The following is a 26,508-nucleotide window of genomic DNA, read 5'->3' as shown; positions in this document are numbered from 1 at the left end:
CACCACTCACCTTATAAATCATTTCCAAAGTCATTCCAAGCTTGGAGCCACTCATTCTCCTCTCAAATTTTCCAAATCTATCTCACAACACGTCCGCTCACATACTAATCTTACCAGTCAGAAAACATTGCTTCCTCTGTCAGCTCAGAATTGATCAATCAGCTCCAAAATTTAAATTGGCTTACAAGTGACTCACTGTCATCAGACGGGTTGAAAAGTTTTATAGCTTATATCTTGTTCATCTCCTTTCTCGATACTTTAAATTTTCAGGTCGCAAGTGACATCGAATTTCACAAATTAGATTACATCTATGTTATCTACAATATCATTTCTGATAAGTGTCCCCATCCCACCTATGAACCTGTTCAGGCTCTTGTTGCTATCTCAGCTAACTCACCCCACTCTCCTTATCACCCACCCTTCAGTTCTCCTCCCTCTCGTGGACGTTACATTAGACGTACATCCCCTTCATCTCGCTATCAGTACACTCGATCGAAATCAAGACCAAGAAATGTCACCTGCAACCGTTGCAAGCTGCTAGGTCATGTTCTTGCACAATGTAGAGTTGTTCTCGATAGTTCAGGAACCTTTCTGTTCCTTCCACAAAAAAGGTAGATCACTTCTTACAAGACTGTAGGCATTACCACGCAAATTCACAAACTTCACACACATCGTCGGAAAACTTTTCGCGCTCTTCTCTGACCAATCCCCCCTAATATCGCTCATTCTGAAGTCTTCTCCTTACTCTGTACCTAAGCATTGTGCAAAACACAAGGTATGCTTCACACATCCTCCTAACTCTGCACTTCCTTCAGTTAACATTCGATATACTGCATTATTCAGTGGTATTACCACTGATGTTACGTTTCACTCTGTATCATACAAAGCCTTCTTTGACACGGGTGCTTCTGTAAACATTTTCAAAATGAATGTATTTCGAAAACTGTCTTCTTTTTCTCAGGATCTCATCACAAACAAACTCAAGCCTCACCACACACACACACACCTTCTTTTTACAGACTGAAAGTTCTGTTATAAATCTCAGTTATAAATCATATCACAAAAAAGAGAGAGAGAGAGAGAGACAGACAGAGAGAGAGAGAGATAGAGAGAGAGAGAGAGAGAGAGAGAGAGAGAGAGAGAGAGAGAGAGAGAGAGAGAGAGAGAGAGAGAGAGAGAGAAGAGAGAGAGAGAGAGAGAGAGAGAGAGAGAGAGAGAGAGAGAGAGAGAGAGAGAGAGGGAGAGAGAGAGAGAGAGAGAGAGAGAGAGAGAGAGAGAGAGAGAGAGAGAGAGAGAGAGAGAGAGAGAGAGAGAGAGAGAGAGAGAGAGAGAGAGAGAGAGAGAGAGAGAGAGAGAGAGAGAGAGAGAGAGAGAGAGAGAGAGAGAGAGAGAGAGTACAATCTTACGTTACAACTGTCTGGAATCCAGTGTGTACAAATCAGCCATATTAAATCAAGAACTCTCATCTTCGTGTCTTTTATTCGCATACATATTAAAATATCAAACGACTTCCCACTGCTTCAAAGCTATCAGAATCACCGCCTCACTCCGGTCGTCCGTGCTACCCACACTCCAAGCATCTTCGACTGGGCAAGTAACAAGCATCACCAATCATCAACTCCAGAACATAAGAGTTGACTAATCATCAGAATCATTGGTGCGTAACAACTTCACTGAAATAGTGGTGCCAAAAGACAGCTAGAATAAGTTGTGGCAAACATCTTTGATACAGCAATAATAATAATAATAATAATAATAATAATGATGATGATGATAATAATAATAATAATAATAACAATAATAATAATAATAATAATAATAATAATAATAATAATAATAATAATAATAATAATAATAATAATAATAATAATGATAATAATAATAATAATATTATTATTATTAGTAATAATAATCAGCATCATGATCATCATCGTCATTATCATTATTATTATTATTATTATTATTATTATTATTATTATTATTATTATTATTATTATTATTATTATTATTGTTATTGTTATTTTCATCATTTTTATTACTATTATAATAATAATAATAATAATGATGATAATAATAATAATAATAATGATAATAATAATAATAATAATAATAATAATAAAAATAATAATAATAATAATAATAATAATAATAATAATAATAATAATAATAATGATAATAATAATAATAATAATAATAATAATAATAATAATAATAATAATAATAATAATAATAATAATAATAGTGATAATAATTCTTCTTCTTCTTCTTCTTATATTATTATTATTATTATTATTATTATTATTATTTTTATTATTATCATTATTATTATTATTATTATTATTATTATTATTATTATTATTATTATTATTATTATTATTATTATTATTATTATTAGGCTAGTTCACCAAGATGCTCAATAAAAACACAGGAAAGGCAAAGCTAGTGATGATCGTTGAAGTCTCCAAGAATGGATATATCAGCAAAAGGAAAGAGAATCAGAATGTGCTCTACTTTGGAAGTTAAGTAGTCAAAGAATTTCTTATACTCAGATGAGTTAGGTGAAAGGTACACAGCCCAGATATTTTTTTTTTTTTTCTCACAGCGACTCTGTAATCGTAGCCAGAATGTGAAAAAATAAGAAAAAAAAAAAATCAAAAGATTCAAAAGCATGGGCGCGAGTGCAAGTTAAGTCAATATGCACTACATAAACGCAACATCCAGCTTTCGACTGGAAATGAGGATAAAGAAAGTAAAAGGGAACAGTTGTTGTTATTGATGTTTTTAATAATAATAATAATGATGATAATAATAATAATAATGATTCTAACAATAATGATAATAATAATAATAATAATAATAATATTAATAATAATAATAATAATAATAATAATAATAATAATAATAATAATAATGACAATAATAATAATAATAATAATTATAATAATCATTATTATTATTATTATTATTACTATTATTATTATTATTATTATTATTATTATTATTATTATTATTATTATTATTGTTGTTGTTGTTATTATTATTACTATTATCATTATTATTATTATTATTATTATTAACAATAACAACAACAACAACTATTCCCTCCTACTTTCTTTATCCTCATTTCCAATACAAAGCAGGACTTTGCGTTTATGTGTGGAACGACTTAACCTGCTCTCGTGTCCACTCTCTTGAATCTTCTCAGTTTTATTTCACAATCTGGCAACGACTACAAAGTCACTCTCAAACTAAACTTATCTGTGCTGGATACCTTTCACCTAAATCGTCTGACTATAAAACAAAAAAAAATCTTTGAGTACTTAACTTTCAAAATGGAGTACATTCTGATTCTCTTTCCTTTTGCGGATATATCCATTCTTAGACACTTCAACCTTCACCACGAGCTTTGCTTTTTCTCTCTTATTACTGACCATCCTGGTGAACTAGCCTTCAGATATGCTATCCTTCACGACCTAGAGCAATTGGTGCAACACTCTACTCGCATCCCTGACCGTCTTGGAGATACACCCAACATTCTTGACTTTTTCCTAACCTGTAATCCTGCTTACGCTGTTACCCTCTCTTCTCCCTTGGGCTTCTTCCATTACAATATCAAATCTGTATCTTGTCTTATCACTCCAATCCCTCCTCAGGTTCCCCTAAGTGGAGGTTCCTCTGGTGCTTTGCCTCTGCTAGTTGGGGGGACCTACCGAGGTATTTTGCTGATTTCCCTTGGAATAACTACTGCTTCCATATCAAAGACCCGTCTCTGTGTGCCGAGCGCATAACAAAGGCGATAGTGTCTGGCATGTAGGCGTACATTTCTCTCTTTTTCTCGACCTAAACCTTCCAAACCTTAATTTAACAGCCTGTTTTCGTGCTATACATGATAGAGAGGTGGCCCACAAAAGATACTTGAGCCTTCCATCACCTGGATCTCATGCGCTTTATATTTCTGCCCTGAACTATGCCAGGTCTGTTCTCCAGCTAGCCAAAAACTCCTTCATTAATTAATTTGACACATTAAAGTGTCAAATTTTTTTAAGGTCTAACTCCCCTTGTGACTTCTTGAATCTAGCCAAAAATATCCTTAATAATTTTGATTCTTCTTTTTTCCCCTCCTTTATTTCAACCAGGTGGCACTAGTGCTATCACATCTATCTTTAAAGCTAAACGTTTCGCTAAAAAACTTTGCTAAAAACTCTACCTTGGATGATTCATGGTATATTCCTCCCTCTCCTCCACTCTCTGACTACTTCATGTTACCTATTAAAATTCTTCGCAATGATGTTTTCCGTAACCTCGCTGGTCTTAACTGTCGGATGGTTTATGGACCTGATGGAGTCCCTCCTATTTTTTTCTCCTATTCTGTGCCTCCGTGCTTCCACTTTGCTTTGTCAATTTCTTTCAACTCTCTCTATCAGCATTTACTTTTTCCTTCTTGCTAGATATTTGCCTAAAAAGGATGAACGTTCTAATCTTTCAAACTACCGTCCTATTGCTTTAATTTCCTGTCTAGCTAAAGTTTATGAATCTATCCCCAACAGGAAGATTCTTAAACACCTATCACTTCACAACCTTCTATCTGATCGCCATTATAGGTTCTATCAAGGCCGCTCAACTGGTGCTTTTCTGGCTTTCCTTACTAAGTTTTGATCATCCTCTTTTAGAGATTTTTGTGAAACTTTTGCTCTTACCTTAGACTTATCAAAAGTTTTTGATAGAATCTAGCAGCAAAGGTTTGATTTCAAAACAACTCTACTACGGCTTCTGTCCTCTCTGAAACTTCATCTTAAATTTCCTTTCTTATACCTCTATTGCTGCTATGGTAGAGGGTCGCTGTTCTTTCCTTAAATCAATTAACAGTGGTGTTCCTCAGGGTTCTGTCTTGTCATCCATTTTTTTCCTAATATTCATTAAAGATCTAACCTAAATTTCTTGTCCTTTCCACTGCTACGCTGTTGATACCAACCTGCACTTATCCATGTCTTTTCAACGAAATCCAACCGTTAAGGAATAAACAGTTCACGCAGGGAAGCCACAGAACGCTTGACTTCTGATCTCTCTAAAATTTTTGATTGGGGCAGAGCAAATTAAGTACCTATTGTTCTATGCCTCATAAATTTAATTCCTGCATCTATCAAATCAGCACAACCTTCCCTTTTCTTCAATGACATTCAACTGTTACCCTCTTCTACACTGAAAATCCTCGTTTTGTCTTTTACTTAAAATCTAAACTGGAAACTTCACATCTCATTTCTAGTTGAAATAGCTTCTGTGAAGTTAGTCGTTTTGAGTCATCCTTCCCGGTTTTTTTTTTTTTTTTTTTTTTTGTTATTTCAGCTGCTGATTCTGTACAGTGTCCTTATCCGTCCAGGTATGGAGTCTGCTGTACATGAGAGGCGTGGGAGGGTTTCACTCATACCGCTCTTTTAGACAGGGTGGAATCAAAAGTTTTACATCTTATTAACTTCTCTCCTCTAAATGACTACCTTCATCCTCTTTTTCTTCGCCGCAGTGTTGTATCCCTTCCTATATTCTACTGCTTTTTTCATGCCAACCGCACCCCTCATTTTGCTAGTTGCATGCTTCCCCTCCTTCAGCCACCTCGCTGCACAAGACATTTTTTCTTTCTTTCAAGCGTATTCTATCTACCTCTCTAATGCAAGAGTTAACCAGTATTCTCAACCATTCATCCCTTTCTCTGGTAAACGCTGGAATTCTCTGTCTGCTTCTGTATTTCCACCTTCCTATGACTTTCAAGACACTTATCCTGTATTTTTGACTACCGCTTTCGACTCCGGCACCTCAGTTGGACATTTTTTATTTTTTGCATTTTTTGTTGCCTTTGGCCGGTGCCCATCATATATATATATATATATATATATATATATATATATATATATATATATATATATATATATATATATATATATATATATATATATATATATATATATATATATATATATATATATATATATATATATATATATATATATATATATATATATATATATATATATATATATATATATATATATATATATATATATATATATATATATATATATATATATATATATATATATATATATATATATATATATATATATATATATATATATATATATATATATATATATATATATATATATATATATATATATATATATATATATATATATATATAAGCTTTGATTTCCAAATTACCCTCCTACGGCTTCTATCCTTCTCTTTGTAACTTCATCTCAAGTTTCCTTTCTGACCGTTCTGTTGCTGCTGTGGTAGACGGTCACTGTTCTTCTCCTAAATCTATTAACAGTGGTGTTCCTCAGGGTTCTGTCCTATCACCCACTCTCTTCTTATTATTCATTAATGATCTTCTAAACCAAACTTCTTGTCCTATCCAGTCCTACGCTGATGATACCACCCTGCAGTTTTCCACGTCTTTTCATAGACGTCCAACCCTTCAGGAGGTAAACAGATTACGCAGGGAAGCCACAGAACGCTTGACTTCTGATCTTTCTAAAGTTTCTGATTGGGGCAGAGCAAACTTGGTACTGTTCAATGCCTCAAAAACTCAATTCCTCCATCTATCAACTCGACAAAACCTACCAGAAAACTATCCCTTCCTCTTCAATGACACTCAACTGTCCCCCTCTTCGACACTGAACATCCTCGGTCTGTACTTCACTTATAATCTGAACTGGAAACTTCACATCTCATCTCTAGCTAAAACAGCTTCTATGAAATTAGGTGTTCTGAGACGTGTCCGCCAGTTTTCCTCACCCCCTCAGCTGCTAACTCTGTACAAGGGCCTTATCCGTCCATGTATGGAGTATGCTTCACATGTCTGGGGGGGTTCCACTCATACTGCTCTTCTAGACAGGGTGGAATCAAAAGCCTTCCTTCACCAGAATCTCATGTACTTTATATTTCTGCCCGGAACCATGCCAAGTCTGTTCTCCAACTAGCCAAAAACTCCTTCATTAACAGAAAATGTCAAAACCTTTCAAGATCTAACTCCCCTCGTGATTTCTGGCATCTAGCCAAAAGTATCTCCAATAACTTTGCTTCTTCTTCTTTCCCTCCTCTACTTCAACCAGATAGCACCACTGCTATCACATCTATTTCTAAAGCTGAACTCTTTGCTCAAACCTTTGCTAAAAACTCTACCTTGGACGATTCTGGGCTTGTTCCTCCCTCTCCTCCACCCTCTGACTACTTCATGCCACATATTAAAATTCTTCGTAATGATGTTTTCCATGCCCTCGCTGGCCTAAACCCTCGGAAGGCTTATGGACCTGATGGGGTCCCTCCTATTGTTCTCCGAAACTGTGCCTCCGTGCTTGCACCTTGCCTAGTCAAACTCTTTCAGCTCTGTCTGTCAACATCTACCTTTCCTTCTTGCTGGAAGTTTGCCTACATTCAACCTGTTCCTAAAAAGGGTGACCGCTCTAATCCCTCAAACTACCGTCCTATTGCTTTAATTTCCTGCTTATCTAAAGTTTTTGAATCTATCCTCAACAGGAAGATTCTTAAACATCTATCACTTCACAACCTTCTATCTGATCGCCAGTATGGGTTCCGTCAAGGCCGCTCTGCTGGTGATCTTCTGGCTTTCCTTACTGAGTCTTGGTCATCCTCTTTTAGAGACTTTGGTGAATCTTTTGCTGTTGCCTTGGACATATCAAAAGCTTTTGATAGAGTCTGGCACAAAGCTTTGATTTCCAAACTACCCTCTTACGGTTTTTATCCTTCTCTCTGTAACTTCATCTCAAGTTTCCTTTCTGACCGTTCTATTGCTGCTGTGGTAGACGGTCACTGTTCTTCTCCTAAATCTATTAACAGTGGTGTTTCTCAGGGTTCTGTCCTGTCACCCACTCTCTTCTTATTATTCATTAATGATCTTCTAAATCAAACTTCTTGTCCTATCCACTCTTATGCTGATGATACCACCCTGCACTTTTCCACGTCTTTTCATAGACGTCCAACCCTTCAGGAGGTAAACATATCACGCAGGGAAGCCACAGAACGCCTGACTTCTGATCTTTCTAAAATTTCTGATTGGGGCAGGGCAAACTTGGTATTGTTCAATGCCTCAAAAACTCAATTTCTCCATCAATCAACTCGACACAATCTTCCAGACAATTATCCCCTCTTCTTCAATGACACTCAACTGTCCCCCTCTTCTACACTGAACATCCTCGGTCTGTCCTTTACTTATAATCTGAACTGGAAACTTCACATCTCATCTCTAGCTAAAACAGCTTCTATGAAGTTAGGTGTTTTGAGACGTCTCCGCCAGTTTTTCTCACCCCCCCAGCTGCTAACTCTGTACAAGGGCCTTATCCGTCCATGTATGGAGTATGCTTTACATGTCTGGGGGGGTTCCACTCATACTGCTCTTCTAGACAGGGTGAAATCAAAAGCTTTTCGTCTCATCAACTCCTCTCCTCTAACTGACTGTCTTCATCCCCTCTCTCACCGCCGCAATGTTGCATATCTAGCTGTCTTCTACCGCTATTTTCATGCCAACTGCTCATCTGATGTTGCTAACTGCATGCCTCCCCTCCTTCCGCGGCCTCGCTGCACAAGACTTTCTTCTTTCTCTCACCCCTATTCTGTCCACCTCTCTAACGCAAGAGTTAACCAGTATTCTCAATCATTCATCCCTTTCTTTGGTAAACTCTGGAACTCCTTGCCTGCTTCTGTATTTCCACCTTCCCATGACTTGAATTCCTTCAAGAGGGAGGTTTCAAGACACTTATCCACCAATTTTTGACCACTGCTCTGACCCTTTTAAGGGACTGGCATTTCAGTGGGCATAATTTTTATTAGATTTTTGTTGCCCTTGGCCAGTATCCTTCCTACATAAAAAAAAATAAAAAAAAAGCTTTTCGTCTCATCAACTCCTCTCCTCTAAGTGACTGTCTGCAGCCTCTCTCTCAACGCCGCAATGTTGCATCTCTAGCTGTCTTCTACTGCTATTTTCATGCTAACTGCTCTTCTGATCTTGCTAACTGCATGCCTCCCCTTCTCCCGCGGCCTCGCTGCACAAGACTTTCTTCTTTCTCTCACCTCTTTATTTATTTTTTTTTATGTAGGAAGGATACTGGCCAAGGGCAACAAAAATCTAATAAAAAAAAATGCCCACTGAAATGCCTGTCCCATAAAAGGGTCAAAGCAGTGGTCAAAAATTGGTGGATAAATGTCTTGAAACCTCCCTCTTGAAAGAATTCAAGTCATAGGAAGGTGGAAATACAGAAGCAGGCAGGGAGTTCCAGAGTTTACCAGAAAAAGAGATGAATGATTGAGAATACTGGTTAACTCTTGCGTTAGAGAGGTGGACAGAATAGGGGTGAGAGAAAGAAGAAAGTCTTGTGCAGCGAGGCCGTGGAAGGAGGGGAGGCATGCAGTTAGCAACATCAGAAGAGCAGTTGGCATGAAAATAGCGGTAGAAGACAGCTAGATATGCAACATTGCGGCGGTGAGAAAGGGGCTGAAGACAGTCAGTTAGAGGAGAGGAGTTGATGAGATGAAAAGCTTTTGATTACACCCTGTCTAGAAGAGCAGTATGAGTGGAACCCCCCCCAGACATGTGAAGCATACTCCATACATGGACGGATAAGGCCCTTGTACAGAGTTAGCAGCTGCGGGGGTGAGAAAAACTGGCGGAGACGTCTCAGAACACCTAACTTCATAGAAGCTGTTTTAGCTAGAGATGAGATGTGAAGTTTCCAGTTCAGATTATCAATAAAGGACAGACCGAAGATGTTCAGTGTAGAAGAAGGGGACAGTTCAGTGTCACTGAAGAAGAGGGGATAGTTGTCTGGAAGGTTGTGTCGCGTTAATAGATGGAGGAATTGAGTTTTTGAGGCATTGAACAATACCAAGTTTGCTCTGCCCTAATCAGAAATTTTAGAAAGATCAGAAGTCAGGCGTTCTGTGGCTTCCCTGCGTGATATGTTTACCTTCTGAAGGGTTGGACGTCTATGAAAAGACGTGGAAAAGTGCAGGGTGGTATCATCAGCGTAGGAGTGGATAGGACAAGAAGTTTGGTTTAGAAGATCATTAATGAATAATAAGAAGAGAGTGGGAGACAGGACAGAACCCTGAGGAACACCAGAGTCAATAGATTTAGGAGAAGAACAATGACCGTCTACCACAGCAGCAATAGAACGGTCAGAAAGGAAACTTGAGATGAAGTTACAGAGAGAAGGATAGAAACCGTAGGAGGGTAGTTTGGAAACAAAGCTTTGTGCCAGACTCTATCAAAGGCTTTTGATATGTCCAAGGCAACAGGAAAAGTTTCACCAAAGTCTCTAAAATAGGATGACTAAGGAAAGCCAGAAGATCACCAGTAGAGCGGCCTTGACGGAACCCATACTGCCGATCAGATAGAAGGTTGTGAAGTGATAGATGTTTAAGAATCTTCCTGTTGAGGATAGATTCAAAAACTTTAGATAAGCAGGAAATTAAAGCAATAGGACGGTAGTTTGAGGGATTAGAACGGTCACCCTTGTCAGGAACAAGTTGAATGTAGGCAAACTTCCAGCAAGAAGGAAAGGTAGATGTTGACAGACAGAGCTGAAAGAGTTTGACTAGGCAAGGTGCGAGCACGGAGGCACAGTTTCGGAGAACAATAGGAGGGACTCCATCAGGTCCATAAGCCTTCTGAGGGTTTAGGCCAGCAAGGGCATGGAAAACATCATTGCGAAGAATTTTAATTGGTGGCATGAAGTAATCAGTTGGTGGAGGAGAGGGAAGAACAAGCCCAGAATCGTCCAATGTAGTGTTTTTAGCAAAGGTTTGAGCAAAGAGTTCAGCTTGAGAAATAGATGTGATAACAGTGGTGCCATCTAGTTGAAATAGAGAAGGGAAAGAAGAAGAAGCAAAGTTATTGGAGATATTTTTGGCTAGATGCCAGAAATCACGAGGGGAGTTAGATCTTGAAAGGTTTTGACATTTTCTGTTAATGAAGGAGTTTTTGGCTAGTTGGAGAACAGACTTGGCATGGTTCCGGGCAGAAATATAAAGTGCATGAGATTCTGGTGATGGAAGGCTTAAGTACCTTTTGTGGGCCACCTCTCTATCATGTATAGCACGAGAACAAACTGTGTTAAACCAAGGTTTAGAAGGTTTAGGACGAGAAAAAGAGTGAGAAATGTACACCTCCATGCCAGACACTATCACCTCTGTTATGCGCTCAGCACACAAAGACGGGTCTCTGACATGGAAGCAGTAGTCATTCCAAGGAAAATCAGCAAAATACCTCCTCAGGTCCCCCCAATTAGCAGAGGGAAAACGCCAGAGGCACCTTCGCTTAGGGGGATCCTGAGTTAACCAGTATTCTTAATCATTCATCCCTTTCTCTGGTAAACTCTGGAACTCCCTGCCTGCTTCTGTATTTCCACCTTCCTATGACTTGAATTCCTTCAAGAGGGAGGTTTCAAGATACTTTCAAGATACTTTAATTAAGTTATGACTACTGCTTTGATCCTTATATGGGACTGGCATTTAAGTGGGCATTTTTTTTTGGGGGGGGGATTTTTGTTGCCCTTGGCCAGTGTCCTTCTATATAAAAAAAATATATATATATATATATATATATATATATATATATATATATATATATATATATATATATATATATATATATATATATATATATATATTTGTATATATACTAATTTTGATACTGATGATGATGATGATGATGATGACGATGACGATGATCATAATAATAATTATGTTAATAATAATAATAATAATAATAATAATGATAATAATAATAATAATAATAATAATAATAATAATAATAATAATAATAATAATAATAATAATAGCAATAATAATAATAATGATACTAATAATAATAATTATTATTATTATCATTATTATTATTATTATTATCATTATTATTATTACAATTATTATTATCTTTATTATTATTATTATTATTATTATTATTATTATTATTATTATTATTATTATTATTATTATTATTATTATTATTATTGTTATTATTATTATTATTATTATTATTATTATTATTATTATTATTATTATTATTATTATTATTATTATGTTATTATTTTAATTATTATTATTATTATTATTATTATTATTATCATTATTACTATTATTATTATTATTATTATTATTATTATTATTATTATTATTATTATTATTATTACTATTATTATTATTATTATTATTATTTTTATTATTATTGTTATTATTATCATTATTATTATTATTATTATTATTATTATTATTATTATTATTATTATTATTATTATTATTATTATTATTATTATTATTATTATTATTATTATTAATATTATCATTATTACTATTATTATTATTATTATTATTATTATTATTATTATTATTATTATTATTATTATTATTATTATTATTATTATAGAAAATACAATGACGTAGATGAAGATGATAAGATAAAAAAGAATAAGTGCACATATAGTATCATTTATGCCTTACCTTTGTTTGTTGGTGTGTCCATTCCCAAAATGATTCCATTAACGAGTTGGTTGTACTGAATGGCGGGATGCGGTGCGTAGGCTGCTTTGGCTTATTCTGGCAGCAGACACATACACAAATCACACAACAGTTACATTCATGAGCTCTGTTGGCGCCTGAATCAACTGCACCACAGCCCTCGCCACTCTCAGGTGTCCTAGCTACAAAACGCCTTCTCAAGTACTTTAAGCGTGTGTGTATTTTTTTTTTTATCAAAATGGGAGCAGATCCCTGACACAGTGACAGTTGCACTACAGAAACATTTTATAGTCGCAGGACAGATTAGTCGTACAGACAATAATCATGTTGGATATACACAACAGTAAGGATATAAAAGCGGTGTGATTGCTTACCCAAACTCCACCACTTGATCTTCAATTGAAGTTCGACGTTCATTGGGACCAAAGAGAGAGAGAGAGAGAGAGAGAGAGAGAGAGAGAGAGAGAGAGAGAGAGAGAGAGAGAGAGAGAGAGAGAGAGAGAGAGACAGAGAGAGAGTGTGTGTGTGTGTGTGTAACATATATTAATAAGGTATCCTGGATCCGTTTCACACTGACAGGCAGTCGATCCTCATTTAGTGTTTCATTGATGACAAATGATATGAACATACATGCACTGCCGACATACAGACCTGATATTGTGAACCCCTATGCCTTTTACATCCTCAATGAGCATCAACATTTACTTGAAAGGCTTCTTGACAAGACACAGATATAATGACAGCCGGTGCTACGTGAAAATCACCATTTCCCTTTCGTTCGGCGCTGCAGCAGCCTCAACACTCACCTCCTTCTGGCTTGCCAGTGCCGGCAGGTGATGCTACCAGAGGTGGCCAACGGTCGACAAGCGAGGAAAGAGTGATAAGATTACTTTTTATATCACACCACTGACAGCGGGAATGGAGTAGTCGGGCATTAGGAAAATCGTTGTATTTGATAACTTCCATTGCCTCGCAGGAACAGCCACGTGACCTTTTCTGTCTGTGCCATTAGGAAAAAAAAGCTGCCAGACTCATTCATGAAGCAACGCCTGTCTGGCACCTGATTTTCATTTCACTGCTGATTTGACTGATTTTCAACATGAACAAAATAAACATCAGTTTCATTCCAATTAAAAGTATTTAATATACTTCTTTCTTCAACATCTGAATAGCAATTACTTTTCAGATCAATACCCAATTACTTCTCAGACTTGACGGAGACACATGATGGGAGGTCTGTCCTCTTACTGATAAGATACTGTCGTGTCTGTTATCATTTATCTTACAGATATAATCGGCGCCGCCAACTTGCAACAAGTAAATATGAATAATGAATCCCTAGAAGACTTTTTAAACGGTAGCCACGATGAACTTCTTCTGTAGCAATGAGTGATTCTGGGGTGTGTTACATCTCTTGCATCAGGGACGACGCTTCCCTCGTCTACAGATACCTAGGTCTGAATTGAAGAAATCAAGGAAATAACACTTGTTGAGTGTCATTTCTTTGTCAGTGTGTGAGCTTAAATAGAACAGGTATAGATTCATTCACATGTGGCAACGTGGATAAAAGTAACTAGCAGCAGTATGCTACAGTAATTCATTCTAATAAAGCAAGCCCTGTTGTCAGCGAGAGGTTCCAGTGGGGTTTTCTGAATCTGAGACTCAAATACAGTTCAGTTGATCCTCATTATGAACAATATGAACTCTAGCAAAGAATTTGATAAGGTGTAATGGCAAAGGTTCTTGAACACCACCAGGGTGCATGTTATAGATGAGAAGGTTGTGGCTTGGACTAGGTCATAGTCTCGAAACAGGAAGCAGACCAGTTGTAGGACCGCTGTTATTTCTAATATACATTAATGAATTAGCCAATAGTATTACTGGCGATATTATTTGCGATTACTGACAGACGACAAGAAAAGAAAATTAAACAGGAATTGTTATAATCTATCTCGTCTTGTATTTCCATTACTTGTGTGTGTGTGTGTGTGTGTGTGTGTGTGTGTGTGTGTGTGTGTGTGTGTGTGTGTGTGTGTGTGTGTGTGTGTGTGTGTATGTGTGTGTGTGTGTGTGTGTGTGTGTGTGTGTGTGTGTGTGTGTGTGTGTGTGTGTGTGTGTGTGTGTGTGTTTATTTTTTTTATGTAGGAAGGATACTGGCCAAGGGCAACAAAAATCTAATAAAAAAAATGCCCACTGAAATGCCACTCCCATAAAAGGGTCAAAGCAGTGATAAAAAAATTGATGAATAAGTGTCTTGAAACCTCCCTCTTGAAGGAATTCAAGTCATAGGAAGATGGAAATACAGAAGCAGGCAAGGAGTTCCAGAGTTTACCAGAGAAAGGAATGAATGATTGAGAATACTGGTTAACTCTTGCGTTAGAGAGGTGGACAGAATAGGGGTGAGAGAAAGAAGAAAGTCTTGTGCAGCGAGGCCGCGGAAGGAGGGGAGGGATAGTTAGGAATAGATAGAGGGGATAGTTGTCTGGAAGGTTGTGTCGAGTTGATAGATGGAGGAATTCAGTTTTTGAGGCATTGAACAACACCAAGTTTGCTCTGCCCTAATCAGAAATTTTAGAAAGATCAGAAGTCAGGCGTTCTGTGGCTTCCCTGCGTAATATGTTTACCTCCTGAAAGGTTGGACGTTTATGAAAAGACGTGGAAAAGTGCAAGGTGGTATCATCAGCGTAGGACTGGATAGGACAAGAAGTTTGGTTTAGAAGATCATTAATGAATAATAAGAAGAGAGTGGGTGATAGGACAGAACCCTGAAGAACATCACTGTTAATAGATTTAGGAGAAGAACAGTGACCGTCTACCACAGCAGCAATAGAACGGTCAGAAAGGAAACTTGAGATGAAGTTACAGAGAGAAGGATAGAAACCGTAGGACGGTAGTTTGGAAATCAAAGCTTTGTGCCAGACTCTATCAAAAGCTTTTGATAGGTCCAAGGCAACAGCAAAAGTTTCATCAAAATCTCTAAAAGAGGATGACCAAGACTCAGTAAGGAAAGCCAGAAGATCACCAGTAGAGCGGCCTTGACGGAACCCATACTGGCGATCAGATAGAAGTTTGAGAAGTGATAGATGTTTAAGAATCTTCCTGTTGAGGATAGATTCAAATCTTTAGATAGGCAGGAAATTAAAGCAATAGGACGGTAGTTTGAGGGATTAGAACGGTCACCCTTTTTAGGAAGAGGTTGAATGTAGGCAACCTTCCAGCAAAAAGGAAAGGTAGAGGTTGACAGACAGAGCTGAAAGAGTTTGACTAGGCAAGGTGCAAGCACGGAGGCACAGTTTTGGAAAACAATAGGAGGAACCCCATCAGGTCCATAAGCCTTCCGAGGGTTTAGGCCAGCGAGGGCATGGAAAACATCATTGTGAAGAATTTTAATAGGTGGCATGAAGTAGTCAGAGGGTGGAGGAGAGGGAGGAATAAGCCCAGAATCATCCAAGGTAGTGTTTGTAGCAAAGGTTTGAGCAAAGAGTTCAGCTTTAGAAATAGATGTGATAGCAGTGGTGCCATCTGGTTGAAATAGAGGAGGGAAAGAAAAAGAAGCAAAGTCATTGGAGATATTTTTGGCAAGATGCCAGATATCACTTGGAGAGTTAGATCTTGAAAGGTTTTGACATTTTTTTTTTTTGGCGAGTTTTTGGCTAGTTGGAGAACAGACTTGGCATGGTTCTGGGCAAAAATATAAAGTGCATGAGATTCTGGTGATGGAAGGCTTAAGTACCTTTTGTGCGCCACCTCTCTATCATGTATAGCACGAGAACAAGCTGTGTTAAACAAAGGTTTAGAAGGTTTAGGACGGGAAAAAGAGTGAGGAATGTATGCCTCCATGCCAGACACTATCACCTCTGTTATGCGCTCAGCACACAAAGACGGGTCTCTGACACGGAAGCAGTAGTCATTCCAAGGAAAATCAGCAAAATACCTCCTCAGGTCCTCCCAACTAGCAGAGGCAAAACGCCAGAGGCACCTTCGCTTAGGGAGATCCTGAGGAGGGATTGAAGTAATAGGACAAGATAAAGATATGAGATTGTGATCGGAGGAGCCCAACGGAGAAGAAAGGCTGACAGCATAAGCAGAAGGATTAGAGGTCAGGAAAAGGTCAAGAATGTTGGGCGTATCTCCAAGACGGTCAGGAATACGAGTAGGGTGTTGCACCAATTGCTCTAGTTCATGGAGGATAGCAAAGTTGTAGGCTAGTTCACCAGTATGGTCAGTGAAGGGAGAGGAAAGCCAAAGCTGGTGGTCAACATTGAAGTCTCCAAGAATGGAGATCTCTGCAAAAGGGAAGAGGGTCAGAATGTGCTTCACTTTAAAAGTTAAGTTGTCAAAGAATTTCTTATAGTCAGAGGAGTTAGGTGAGAGGTATACATCACAGATAAATTTAGTATGAGAGTGACTCTATAGTCGTAGCCAGATGGTGGAAAACTCGGAAGATTCAAGAGCGTGGGCACGAGAGCAGGTTAAGTCATTGCGCACATAAACGCAGCATCCAGCTTTGGATCGAAAATGAGGATAGAGAAAGTAGGAGGGAACAGAAAAGAGGCTACTCTCAGTTGCCTCAGACACCTGAGTTTCAGTGAGGAAAAGAAGATGATGTTTAGAAGAGGAGAGGTGGTGTTCTACAGATTGAAAATCAGATCTTAGACCGCGAATGTTGCAGAAGTTAATTAAGAAAAAGTTGAGGGGGGTGTCAAGACACTTAGGGTGTGTGTGTGTATGTGTGTGTGTGTGTGATGATGCAAAAAATAGACACCTCACAACACCACTTCAGCACTGGAGGCTAGTGCCCCTATTGCTGGACTTCATGCTCGGGTCCCGGGTTCGATTCCCAACATGGCATCTCTCTCCTGAAGTTCAGATTTACAAATTTGAGCTTGCGCACTATTTGTTCAGTATTTCAGAGTACCGAGCGTGTTGTGGCTACATGCTCTTTAGTGGCAGTATGTGTGTGTGTGTATGTGTGTGTGTGTGTGTGTGTGTGTGTGTGTGTGATGTGATGAGTGCCTGTTTGACCACCTGCCTGTGAGTAGAATACGGGAGAAGAAAGTGACGAAGGAAGCAAAGCGAAAAGGAAGCTTTGGAATAAAGGAGGGGGCGAGGGAAAGGAAAATTTGAGATGAGAGATCCAGTAATTGAGAAAATATAAAAAAATAGAAGGAAAGAAACTTATATATGTATATATATATATATATATATATATATATATATATATATATATATATATATATATATATATATATATATATATATATATATATATATATATATATATATATATATATATATATATATATATATATATATATATATATATATTATAAGCCAAATATGTGCTAGGGGATTACGCTAACACCTATGGGGATGACTAAATCCAGGGATAACAGCAAACACAATGTAAAATATCTTCCAGTATAATAACAAGATTGCCAAGTGCAGAGTTAACCTTAATGGCCCAGCGGCTAACAGGGAGGCGCGCGTGACGCCACCTAATGAGTGATCGAAAACAAAAGGGAAACGAATGGCGTCGTACATACAAATTAAATACATAGATTATAGATATTAGTAAAAATTATGACAATAGAAAAACGAAAATGAACTTGTAATATACATATATGGATATCCTATCATAAGTTATCATTCCTTTCCCAGGCACGTGTTTAGGAAAAGTTTTAGCCATCTCTTACATTTATTTGTACAAACTTCCTGTAAGGTTTATGAGATGCCTGTGCACGTCATTAGCTATAATTCTGAATCAAAACTACTGATGTTCAAAGCAAATGTAGTTAGTCCCACTAGAATCAATCACTTTCCTTCGGTTGGAGCTGACTGCTATTTATTTATGGAAAAAAATAAATAAATAGTATAAAAGAAACCTTACCATCCATTACTGCCGAAAGGACGCGAATATGGCCATGCAGGAAGATAGGATTCCAGTATATATAAGAGATTAAAGTATATATAAGAGATTATAGTATATATAAGAGATTAAAGGCAGGAGAGGAAGTTTTAAGGACACAGTATAATGAATTAGTTAGAACAGTAAGGAAGTTAACGAGGAAAGCTAAGGACAATTATGAATTAAAGGTAGCCAACCAGGCGAAGACGGACCCCAAGAGATTTTATCAGGTATACAGGACGAAAAATAAGGATACTGTAGGTCCATTAAAGGCAGCAGATGGGGAGCTGGTTAGTTCTGGGGAGGAGATTAGTAAACTTCTGAATGATTATTTTTTAACTGTCTTCACTCAGGAAAACATGCAGGATATGCCAGATAGTGAACAGGTGTTTAGAGCAGATGAGTATGAGAAGCTGACGGATATTTCCATAACTAGGGAGATAGTGGAGCAGGAGATAGATAGGCTAAAAAAGTTCAAGTCACCAGGACCTGATGAAATGTATCCCAGAGTACTGAAGTGTAAAATGTTTTTACTGAATGTAAAAAGATTATTAGTGAGCCGTTAGTTTCTGTCTTTAGGAAATCACTGGAGTCGGGTGAGGTACCAGAAATGTGGAGACAGGCTAATGTAGTACCCATCTTTAAGAAAGGGGATAAAACTTTAGCGTCTAATTATAGACCTGTCAGCTTAACTTCAGTTGTAGGTAAAATGTTAGAGTCAATAATAGCCAGGAACATTAGGGAACATTTAGACAAACATAACTTGATAAATCAGTCACAGCATGGCTTCACGAAGGGGAAGTCTTGCCTGACAAACTTGTTAAGTTTTTACAGTAAGGTGTACGAGGCAGTAGATAATGGTGATAGTTATGATATCTTATATCTGGACTTTAGTAAAGCATTCGACAAGGTGCCCCATCAAAGGCTCCTGAGAAAGGTTAGGGCGCACGGGATAGATGGGAAGGTTGGATAGGGTCATGGCTTGGTAACAGGCGACAGAGAGTGCTAATAAACGGCTCGAAATCCGAGTGGGGTCATGTCATTAGTGGGGTGCCACAGGGATCAGTATTAGGGCCATTATTATTTCTAATATATATCAATGACTTGGATAGTGGAATTAGTAGCGATGTTAGTAAATTTGCGGATGACACAAAGATAGGTAGATTAATTAGGTCAGAAGCGGATGCCATCGCCTTGCAGACAGACTTAGATAGAATGAATGAATGGACGGATAGATGGCAAATGCAATTTAATATCAATAAATGCAAAGTGCTTAGCGTAGGTAGAGGAAACCCAAACAATAGGTACACATTAAACACCCAAACTCTGGTAGGTACAGGGTACGAGAAAGATTTAGGAGTTATAGTTAGCTCTGAACTCCGTCTAGGGAAACAATGCATAGAAGCCAGAAACAAGGCAAATAGGGTACTAGGATTCATTTTTAGGAGTGTTAAAAGTAGAAGGCCGGAAGTAATATTAAAGTTATACTTGGCGCTGGTCAGACCTCATCTAGACTACGCTGTGCAGTTCTGGTCCCCACATTACAGGAAAGATATAGGTCTATTAGAATCAGTACAGAGGAGAATGACTAAAAGGATACAGGGGATGAGGAGTATTCCTTACGAAGCGAGGTTGAAGCGGTTAAATTTACATTCTCTAGAGAGACGTAGGTTAAGAGGGGACCTGATAGAAGTCTTTAAGTGGTATAAGGGTTATAACAAGGGAGATGTAAGCAAAATTCTTAGGATCAGCAACCAGGGTAGAACAAGAAATAACGGGTTCAAGCTTGAAAAATTTAGGTTTAGGAAGGAGATAGGAAAAAATTGGTTCTCAAATAGAGTGGTAGATGAGTGGAACGGACTCAGTAATCATGTAGTTAGTGCTAGGACACTAGAGAGCTTTAAGAGAAGATTAGACAAGTTTATGGATGGGGATAATAGATGGAAATAGGTAGGAGTGTTTCATACAGGGACTGCCACGTGTAAGCCTGGTCGCTTCTTGCAGCTTCCCTTATTTCTTATGTTCTTATGTTCTTATGTTCTTATGTTCTTATGAATCACAGCCCCGTCACCCACCCGCCCCCGTCACCACCTCCATCACTCTCTCGCCACCCTCCCGTCACCCCCCTGTCACTCTTCCGTCACCCCCTGCCATCCTCTCATCATCCTCACAAACATATATCAAACAGCATATTGTAATTCAATCTACTCTTGTTTCAAGCCAATAAACAAAGGTGTTCCGCAGTGATTAAATTTACGATCTATTCTTTTAATCGTATATATTAATGAGATTATTTATGTAAGCTCTAAATTGAAATATAATATTATATATATATATATATATATATATATATATATATATATATATATATATATATATATATATATATATATATATATATATATATATATATATATATATATATATATATATATATATATATATATATATATATATATATATATATATATATATATATATATATATATATATATATATATATATATATATATATATATATATATATATATATATATATATACAGATGTCACAAATTTACTGTTGGGTGACACAAATGTTGATAGCTTACATATTTATTTACAAATGTATCACACAGCGTCAGGCAGCACAACCTTTCAGATTAGTAAGCGCTTCAAATAATACTCGAGGTAATAATGTCAATCTTATATGTCCACACTTCAGAATCGTTCTCTTACAAAATATTTTGTCGTGCTCCGGATCTCATGTGTGGAATTCATTCTCCATAGATATTAAGATTCTTCTTAATAATTGTAATCTAACCCTAGTTAAGAGATCTATTAAATATTATTTTAACAATCAGCAAAATTTGTATTTTTTTCTTAATTATTCCTATATTCATTATTTGTTGTAAGATTCTTATTTTATTGTGATATTTATTGAAAATTTATTTTATTGCGATTTCCAATTGTTTTACTTCTACTGTTATTGTTATTGTTTGCTCTACTACTACTACCATTACCACATGTGTGTTCTACTACTACTATTACCAGTTTGTTTTACTACTATTACTTACATTTTTCTCTACTATTATTACTATCAGTTGCTTGTTCTATTGCTATTGCTACTACTCGTTTGTTCTATTACTACTACTACTACTACTACTACTACTACTACTACTACTACTACTACTACTACTACTACTACTTCTGTTACTACTAATAATAATAATGCTGCTAATACTACTACATGCTCTTGATTCCTGATATTTTGGAAATGTTTCATAAAACCATTTGATTGCAATATTGTATTGCAGTATCCTTAATTATAGATGCAGCCAATAAATTATTACTATTATCTTTTCTATGCAAGACGGACACTGCCCAAGAACAACAAAATTTTGAATAATAAAAAGACCCACTTAAAAGCCAGTTCCCAGAGCAATGCCAAATATAATGATCAAATAGCAGAGGATAACTGTCTTGAGATCTCCCTCTTGAAATTGTTCAAGTCATAGGAAGGAGGAAATACAGAAACAGGCAGGGAGTTCTAGAGTTTACCGAAAAAAGGGATGAATGATTGACAATACTGATTAACTCTTGCATTAGAGAGGTGGACAGAATAGGGGTGAGAGAAAGAAAAAAAGTCTTGTACAGCGAGGCCGTGGGAGGAGGGGAGTCATGCAGTTAGTAAGATGAGAAGAGCAGTTACCATGAAAATACCGGTAGAAGGTAGCAAGAGATGCAACATTGCGACGATGCGAGAGGCTGAAGGTAGTCAGATAAAGGAAAGGAGCTGATAAGACGAAAAGCTCTTGATTTAACCTTGACTAAAAGAGCAGCATGAGTGGGATCACCTCACCTTGAAAGATTTTTTTTTTATTTCATTACCCTTGGCCGGTGCCATTTCTACTTAAAATAAAGTAAATCAATAAATAATAATAAAAAAAAATATACATAAGAAGCATGCTCCATACATGGACGGATAAAGCCCCTGTACAGAGTTATTACTTGGGGATGAGAAAAAAATAAATAAACTGGCGGAGACGATTCAGAAAGACTAACTTAGAAGCTAAAGACAAGATGTGAAGCTTCCAGTTTAGGTTATATGTAAAGGACAGACCAAGGATGTTTAGTGTAGAAGAGGAGGACAGTTGAGTGTCATTAAAGAAGAAGGGATAGTTGTCTGGAAGGTTGTGTTGAGTTGATAGATGGAGGAATTGAGCTTTTGAAGCACTGAAGATTGAGCCCTCCCGTCACCCTCCTGTCACATTCATGTCACCCATCCGTCACCCTCCCATCACCTTCCTGTCATCTTCACGTCAGCTACCCGTCACCTTCACGACACCCTCCCGTCACCTTCACGTTACACTTTCGTCACCCTCCCGTCACCCTCTAGTGACTTTCACGTTATCCTCCTGTCACTCCCCCGTCATCTTCACGTCACCTTCACGTAACCCATCCGTCATCTTCACGTCATCTTCACGTCACTCTCCAATTACCTTCACGTCATCCTCCTGTCACCTTCACGTCACCCTCCCGTCACCTTCAAGTCACGCTCACGTCACTTTCCTATTACCTTCATGTCGCCCTCCCGTCATCTTCACGTTACTTCCCCGTCATTTTCACATAATCCTCTCGTCACCTTCACGTCACCCTCCCGCCATCATCACGTCACTCTCCCATCACCTTTACGTCAAATTCCCGTCACCCTCCCATCACCTTCATGTCACCCTCCCCTCACCCTCCCATCACACTCCCATCATCTTCATGTTACCTTCACATCACCCTCCCGTCACCTTCGCGTCTCCATCCCGTCACCTTCACGTCACCCTTTCGTTATCTTCACATCACCCTCCCATTACCTTCACGTCACTCTCCCATCAGCCTCCCGTCACTCTCCCGTCTTCTTCACGTCAGCTTCACGTCACCCTCCCGTCACCTTCATGTCACCCACTAGTCACTCTCCCGTCACCCTTTCGTCACCTTCACGTCGCTCACTCGTCACCCTAATGTCAGCCTCCCGTCACCTCCGCGTTATCCTCCTCTCACCCTCCTATCACCCTCCCGTCCCTTCACGTCACTCATCCGTCACCCGCCCGTCATCTTCACGTCACCTTCACGTCACCCTTCTGTCACCTTCACGTCATCCCCCCGTCACCTTCACGTCACTTTAACATCACTCTTCCGTCACCCTCATGTCACCTTCACGCCATCCCCCGGTCACCCTCCCGTCACCTTCACGTCGCCCTCCCGTCACCCTCCCGTCACCCTCACGTCACCTTCCCAGCACCTTCACGTCACCCTTCCGTCACTCTCCCGTCACCCTCTTAACACCCTCCGGTCCGCTGTTCGCTGCAGCTTACTGGAGAATGGTAAATCATCTCCTGACTTGCCTCCACTCAAAAAACTTCATTGTGATCCGCCAGAGCACAGGCAATTAATTAGTGGTGGCAGCAGGAAACGCTCTGCATCACGAGTCCCGCAGGTGGTTTGTGTTAAGAGAGGAATGTGAGGGTGTTCCTACAACCACAACCGTCAGTCCTCACCTGTCTGCCTGTGTCTGCACCTTGACACATGAGACCCCAAGTGTCGTTTTAATTTATATATATATATATATATATATATATATATATATATATATATATATATATATATATATATATATATATATATATATATATATATATATATATATATATATATATATATATATATATATATATATATATATATATATATATATATAACTATATATAACTATATCTATATCTATATCTATCTATCTATCTATATATATATATATATATATATATATATATATATATATATATATATATATATATATATATATATATATATATATATATATATATATATATATATATATATATATATATATATATATATATATATATATATATATATATATATATATATATATATATATATATATATATATATATATATATATATATATATATATATATATATATATATATATATATATATATATATATATATATATATATATATATATATATATATATATATATATATATATATATATATATATATATATATATATATATATATATATATATATATATATATATATATATATATATATATATATATATATATATATATATTTTTTTTTTTTTGTAGGAGGGACACTGACCAAGGGCAACAAAAATCCAACAAAAAAAAATGCCCACTGAAATGCCAGTCCCACAAAAGGGTCCAAAGCGGTAGTCAAAAATTGAAGGATAAATGTCTTGAAACCTCCCTCTTGAAGGAATTCAAGTCATAGAAAGGTGGAAATACAGAAGCAGGCAAGGAGTTCCAGAGTTTACCAGAGAAAGGGATGAATGATTGATAATACTGGTTAACTCTTGCGTTAGAGAGGTGGACAGGATAACAATAAGAAAAAGAATATATATATATATATATATATATATATATATATATATATATATATATATATATATATATATATATATATATATATATATATATATATATATATATATATATATATATATATATATATATATATATATATATATATATATATATATATATATATATATATATATATATATATATATATATATATATATATATATATATATATATATATATATATATATATATATATATATATATATATATATATATATATATATATATATATATATATATATATATATATATAATATTTTTTTTTTTTTATGTAGGAAGGACACTGGCCAAGGGGAACAAAAATCAATAAAAAAAATGCCCACTGAAATGCCAGTCCCGTAAAAGGGTCAAGGCAGTGGTCAAAAATTGGTGGATAAGTGTCTTGAAACCTCCCTCTTGAAGGAATTCAAGTCATAGGAAGGTGGAAATACAGAAGCAAGCAGGGACTTCCAGAGTTTACCAGAGAAAGGGATGAATGATTGAGAATACTGATTAACTCTTGCGTTAGAGAGGTGGACAGAATAGGGGTGAGAGAAAGAAGAAAGTCTTGTGCAGCGAGGCCGCGGAAGGAGGGGAGGCATGCAGTTAGCAAGATCAGAAGAGCAGTTAGTATGAAAGACAGCTAGATATGCAACATTGCGGCGGTGAGAGAGAGGCTGAAGACAGTCAGTTAGAGGAGAGGAGTTGATGAGACGAAAAGGTTTTGATTCCACCCTGTCTAGAAGAGCAATATGAGTGGAACCCCCCCAGACATGTGAAGCGTACTCCATACATGGACGGATAAGGCCCTTGTACAGAGTTAGCAGCTGGGGGACTGAGAAAAACTGGCGGAGACGTCTCAGAACACTTAACTTCATAGAAGCTGTTTTAGCTAGAGATGGGATGTGAAGTTTCCAGTTTAGATTATAAGTAAAGGACAGACCGAGGATGTTCAGTGTAGAAGAGGGGGACAGTTGAGTGTCATTCAAGAAGAGGGGATAGTTGTCTGGAAGGTTGTGTCGAGTTGATAGATGGAGGAATTGAGTTTTTGAGGTATTGAACAATACCAAGTTTGCTCTGCCCCAATCAGAAATTTTAGAAAGATCAGAAGTCAGGCGTTCTGTGGCTTCCCTGCGTGATATGTTCACCTTCTGAAGGGTTGGACGTCTATGAAAAGACGTGGAAAAGTGCAGGGTGGCATCATCAGCGTAAGAGTGGATAGGACAAGAAGTTTGGTTTAGGAGATCATTAATGAATAATAAGAAGAGAGTTGGGGACAGGACAGAACCCTGAGGAACACCACTGTTAATAGATTTAGGAGAAGAACAGTGACCGTCTACCACAGCAACAATACAACGGTCAGAAAGGAAACTTGAGATGAAGTTAGAGAGAGAAGGATAGAAACCGTAGGATGGTAGTTTGGAAATCAAAGCTTTGTGCCAGACTCTATCAAAAGCTTTTGATATGTCCAAGGCAACAGCATAAGTTTCACCAAAATCTCTAAAAGAGGATGACCAAGACTCAGTAAAGAAAGCCAGAAGATCACCAGTACAGCGGCCTTGACGGAACCCATACTGGCGATCAGATAGAAGGTTGTGAAGTGATAGATGTTTAAGAATCTTCCTGTTGAGGATAGATTCAAAACTTTAG

General features: G+C 37.2%; 2 protein-coding genes across 11 annotated transcripts in view; one reads left to right on the top strand and one right to left on the bottom strand.

The window, feature by feature from the left end:
* Positions 1-13,539, bottom strand: part of LOC135090817 (uncharacterized) — a 127,929-nt gene extending 114,390 nt beyond the window's left edge. For 4 of the 10 annotated variants that reach the window (XM_063987893.1, XM_063987887.1, XM_063987888.1 and 1 more), the window contains exon 1: positions 12,511-13,328. The gene's annotated coding sequence lies outside the window, so the exon portion shown is untranslated. The other 6 variants (XM_063987883.1, XM_063987885.1, XM_063987891.1 and 3 more) reach the window with 2 other exon arrangements.
* A 9,458-nt stretch (positions 13,540-22,997) lies between these two features.
* Positions 22,998-23,591, top strand: LOC135090770 (mucin-6-like). The gene has a single exon (XM_063987841.1). The coding sequence runs from the start codon at positions 22,998-23,000 to the stop codon at positions 23,589-23,591; it is 594 nt and encodes a 197-aa protein (XP_063843911.1).
* The last annotated feature ends 2,917 nt before the right edge of the window (positions 23,592-26,508 follow it).

This window comes from Scylla paramamosain, chromosome 36, assembly GCF_035594125.1.
Source record: "Scylla paramamosain isolate STU-SP2022 chromosome 36, ASM3559412v1, whole genome shotgun sequence".
Taxonomy (NCBI): Eukaryota; Metazoa; Arthropoda; class Malacostraca; order Decapoda; family Portunidae; genus Scylla; species Scylla paramamosain.
This window is presented reverse-complemented; position numbering and strand designations above follow the sequence as displayed.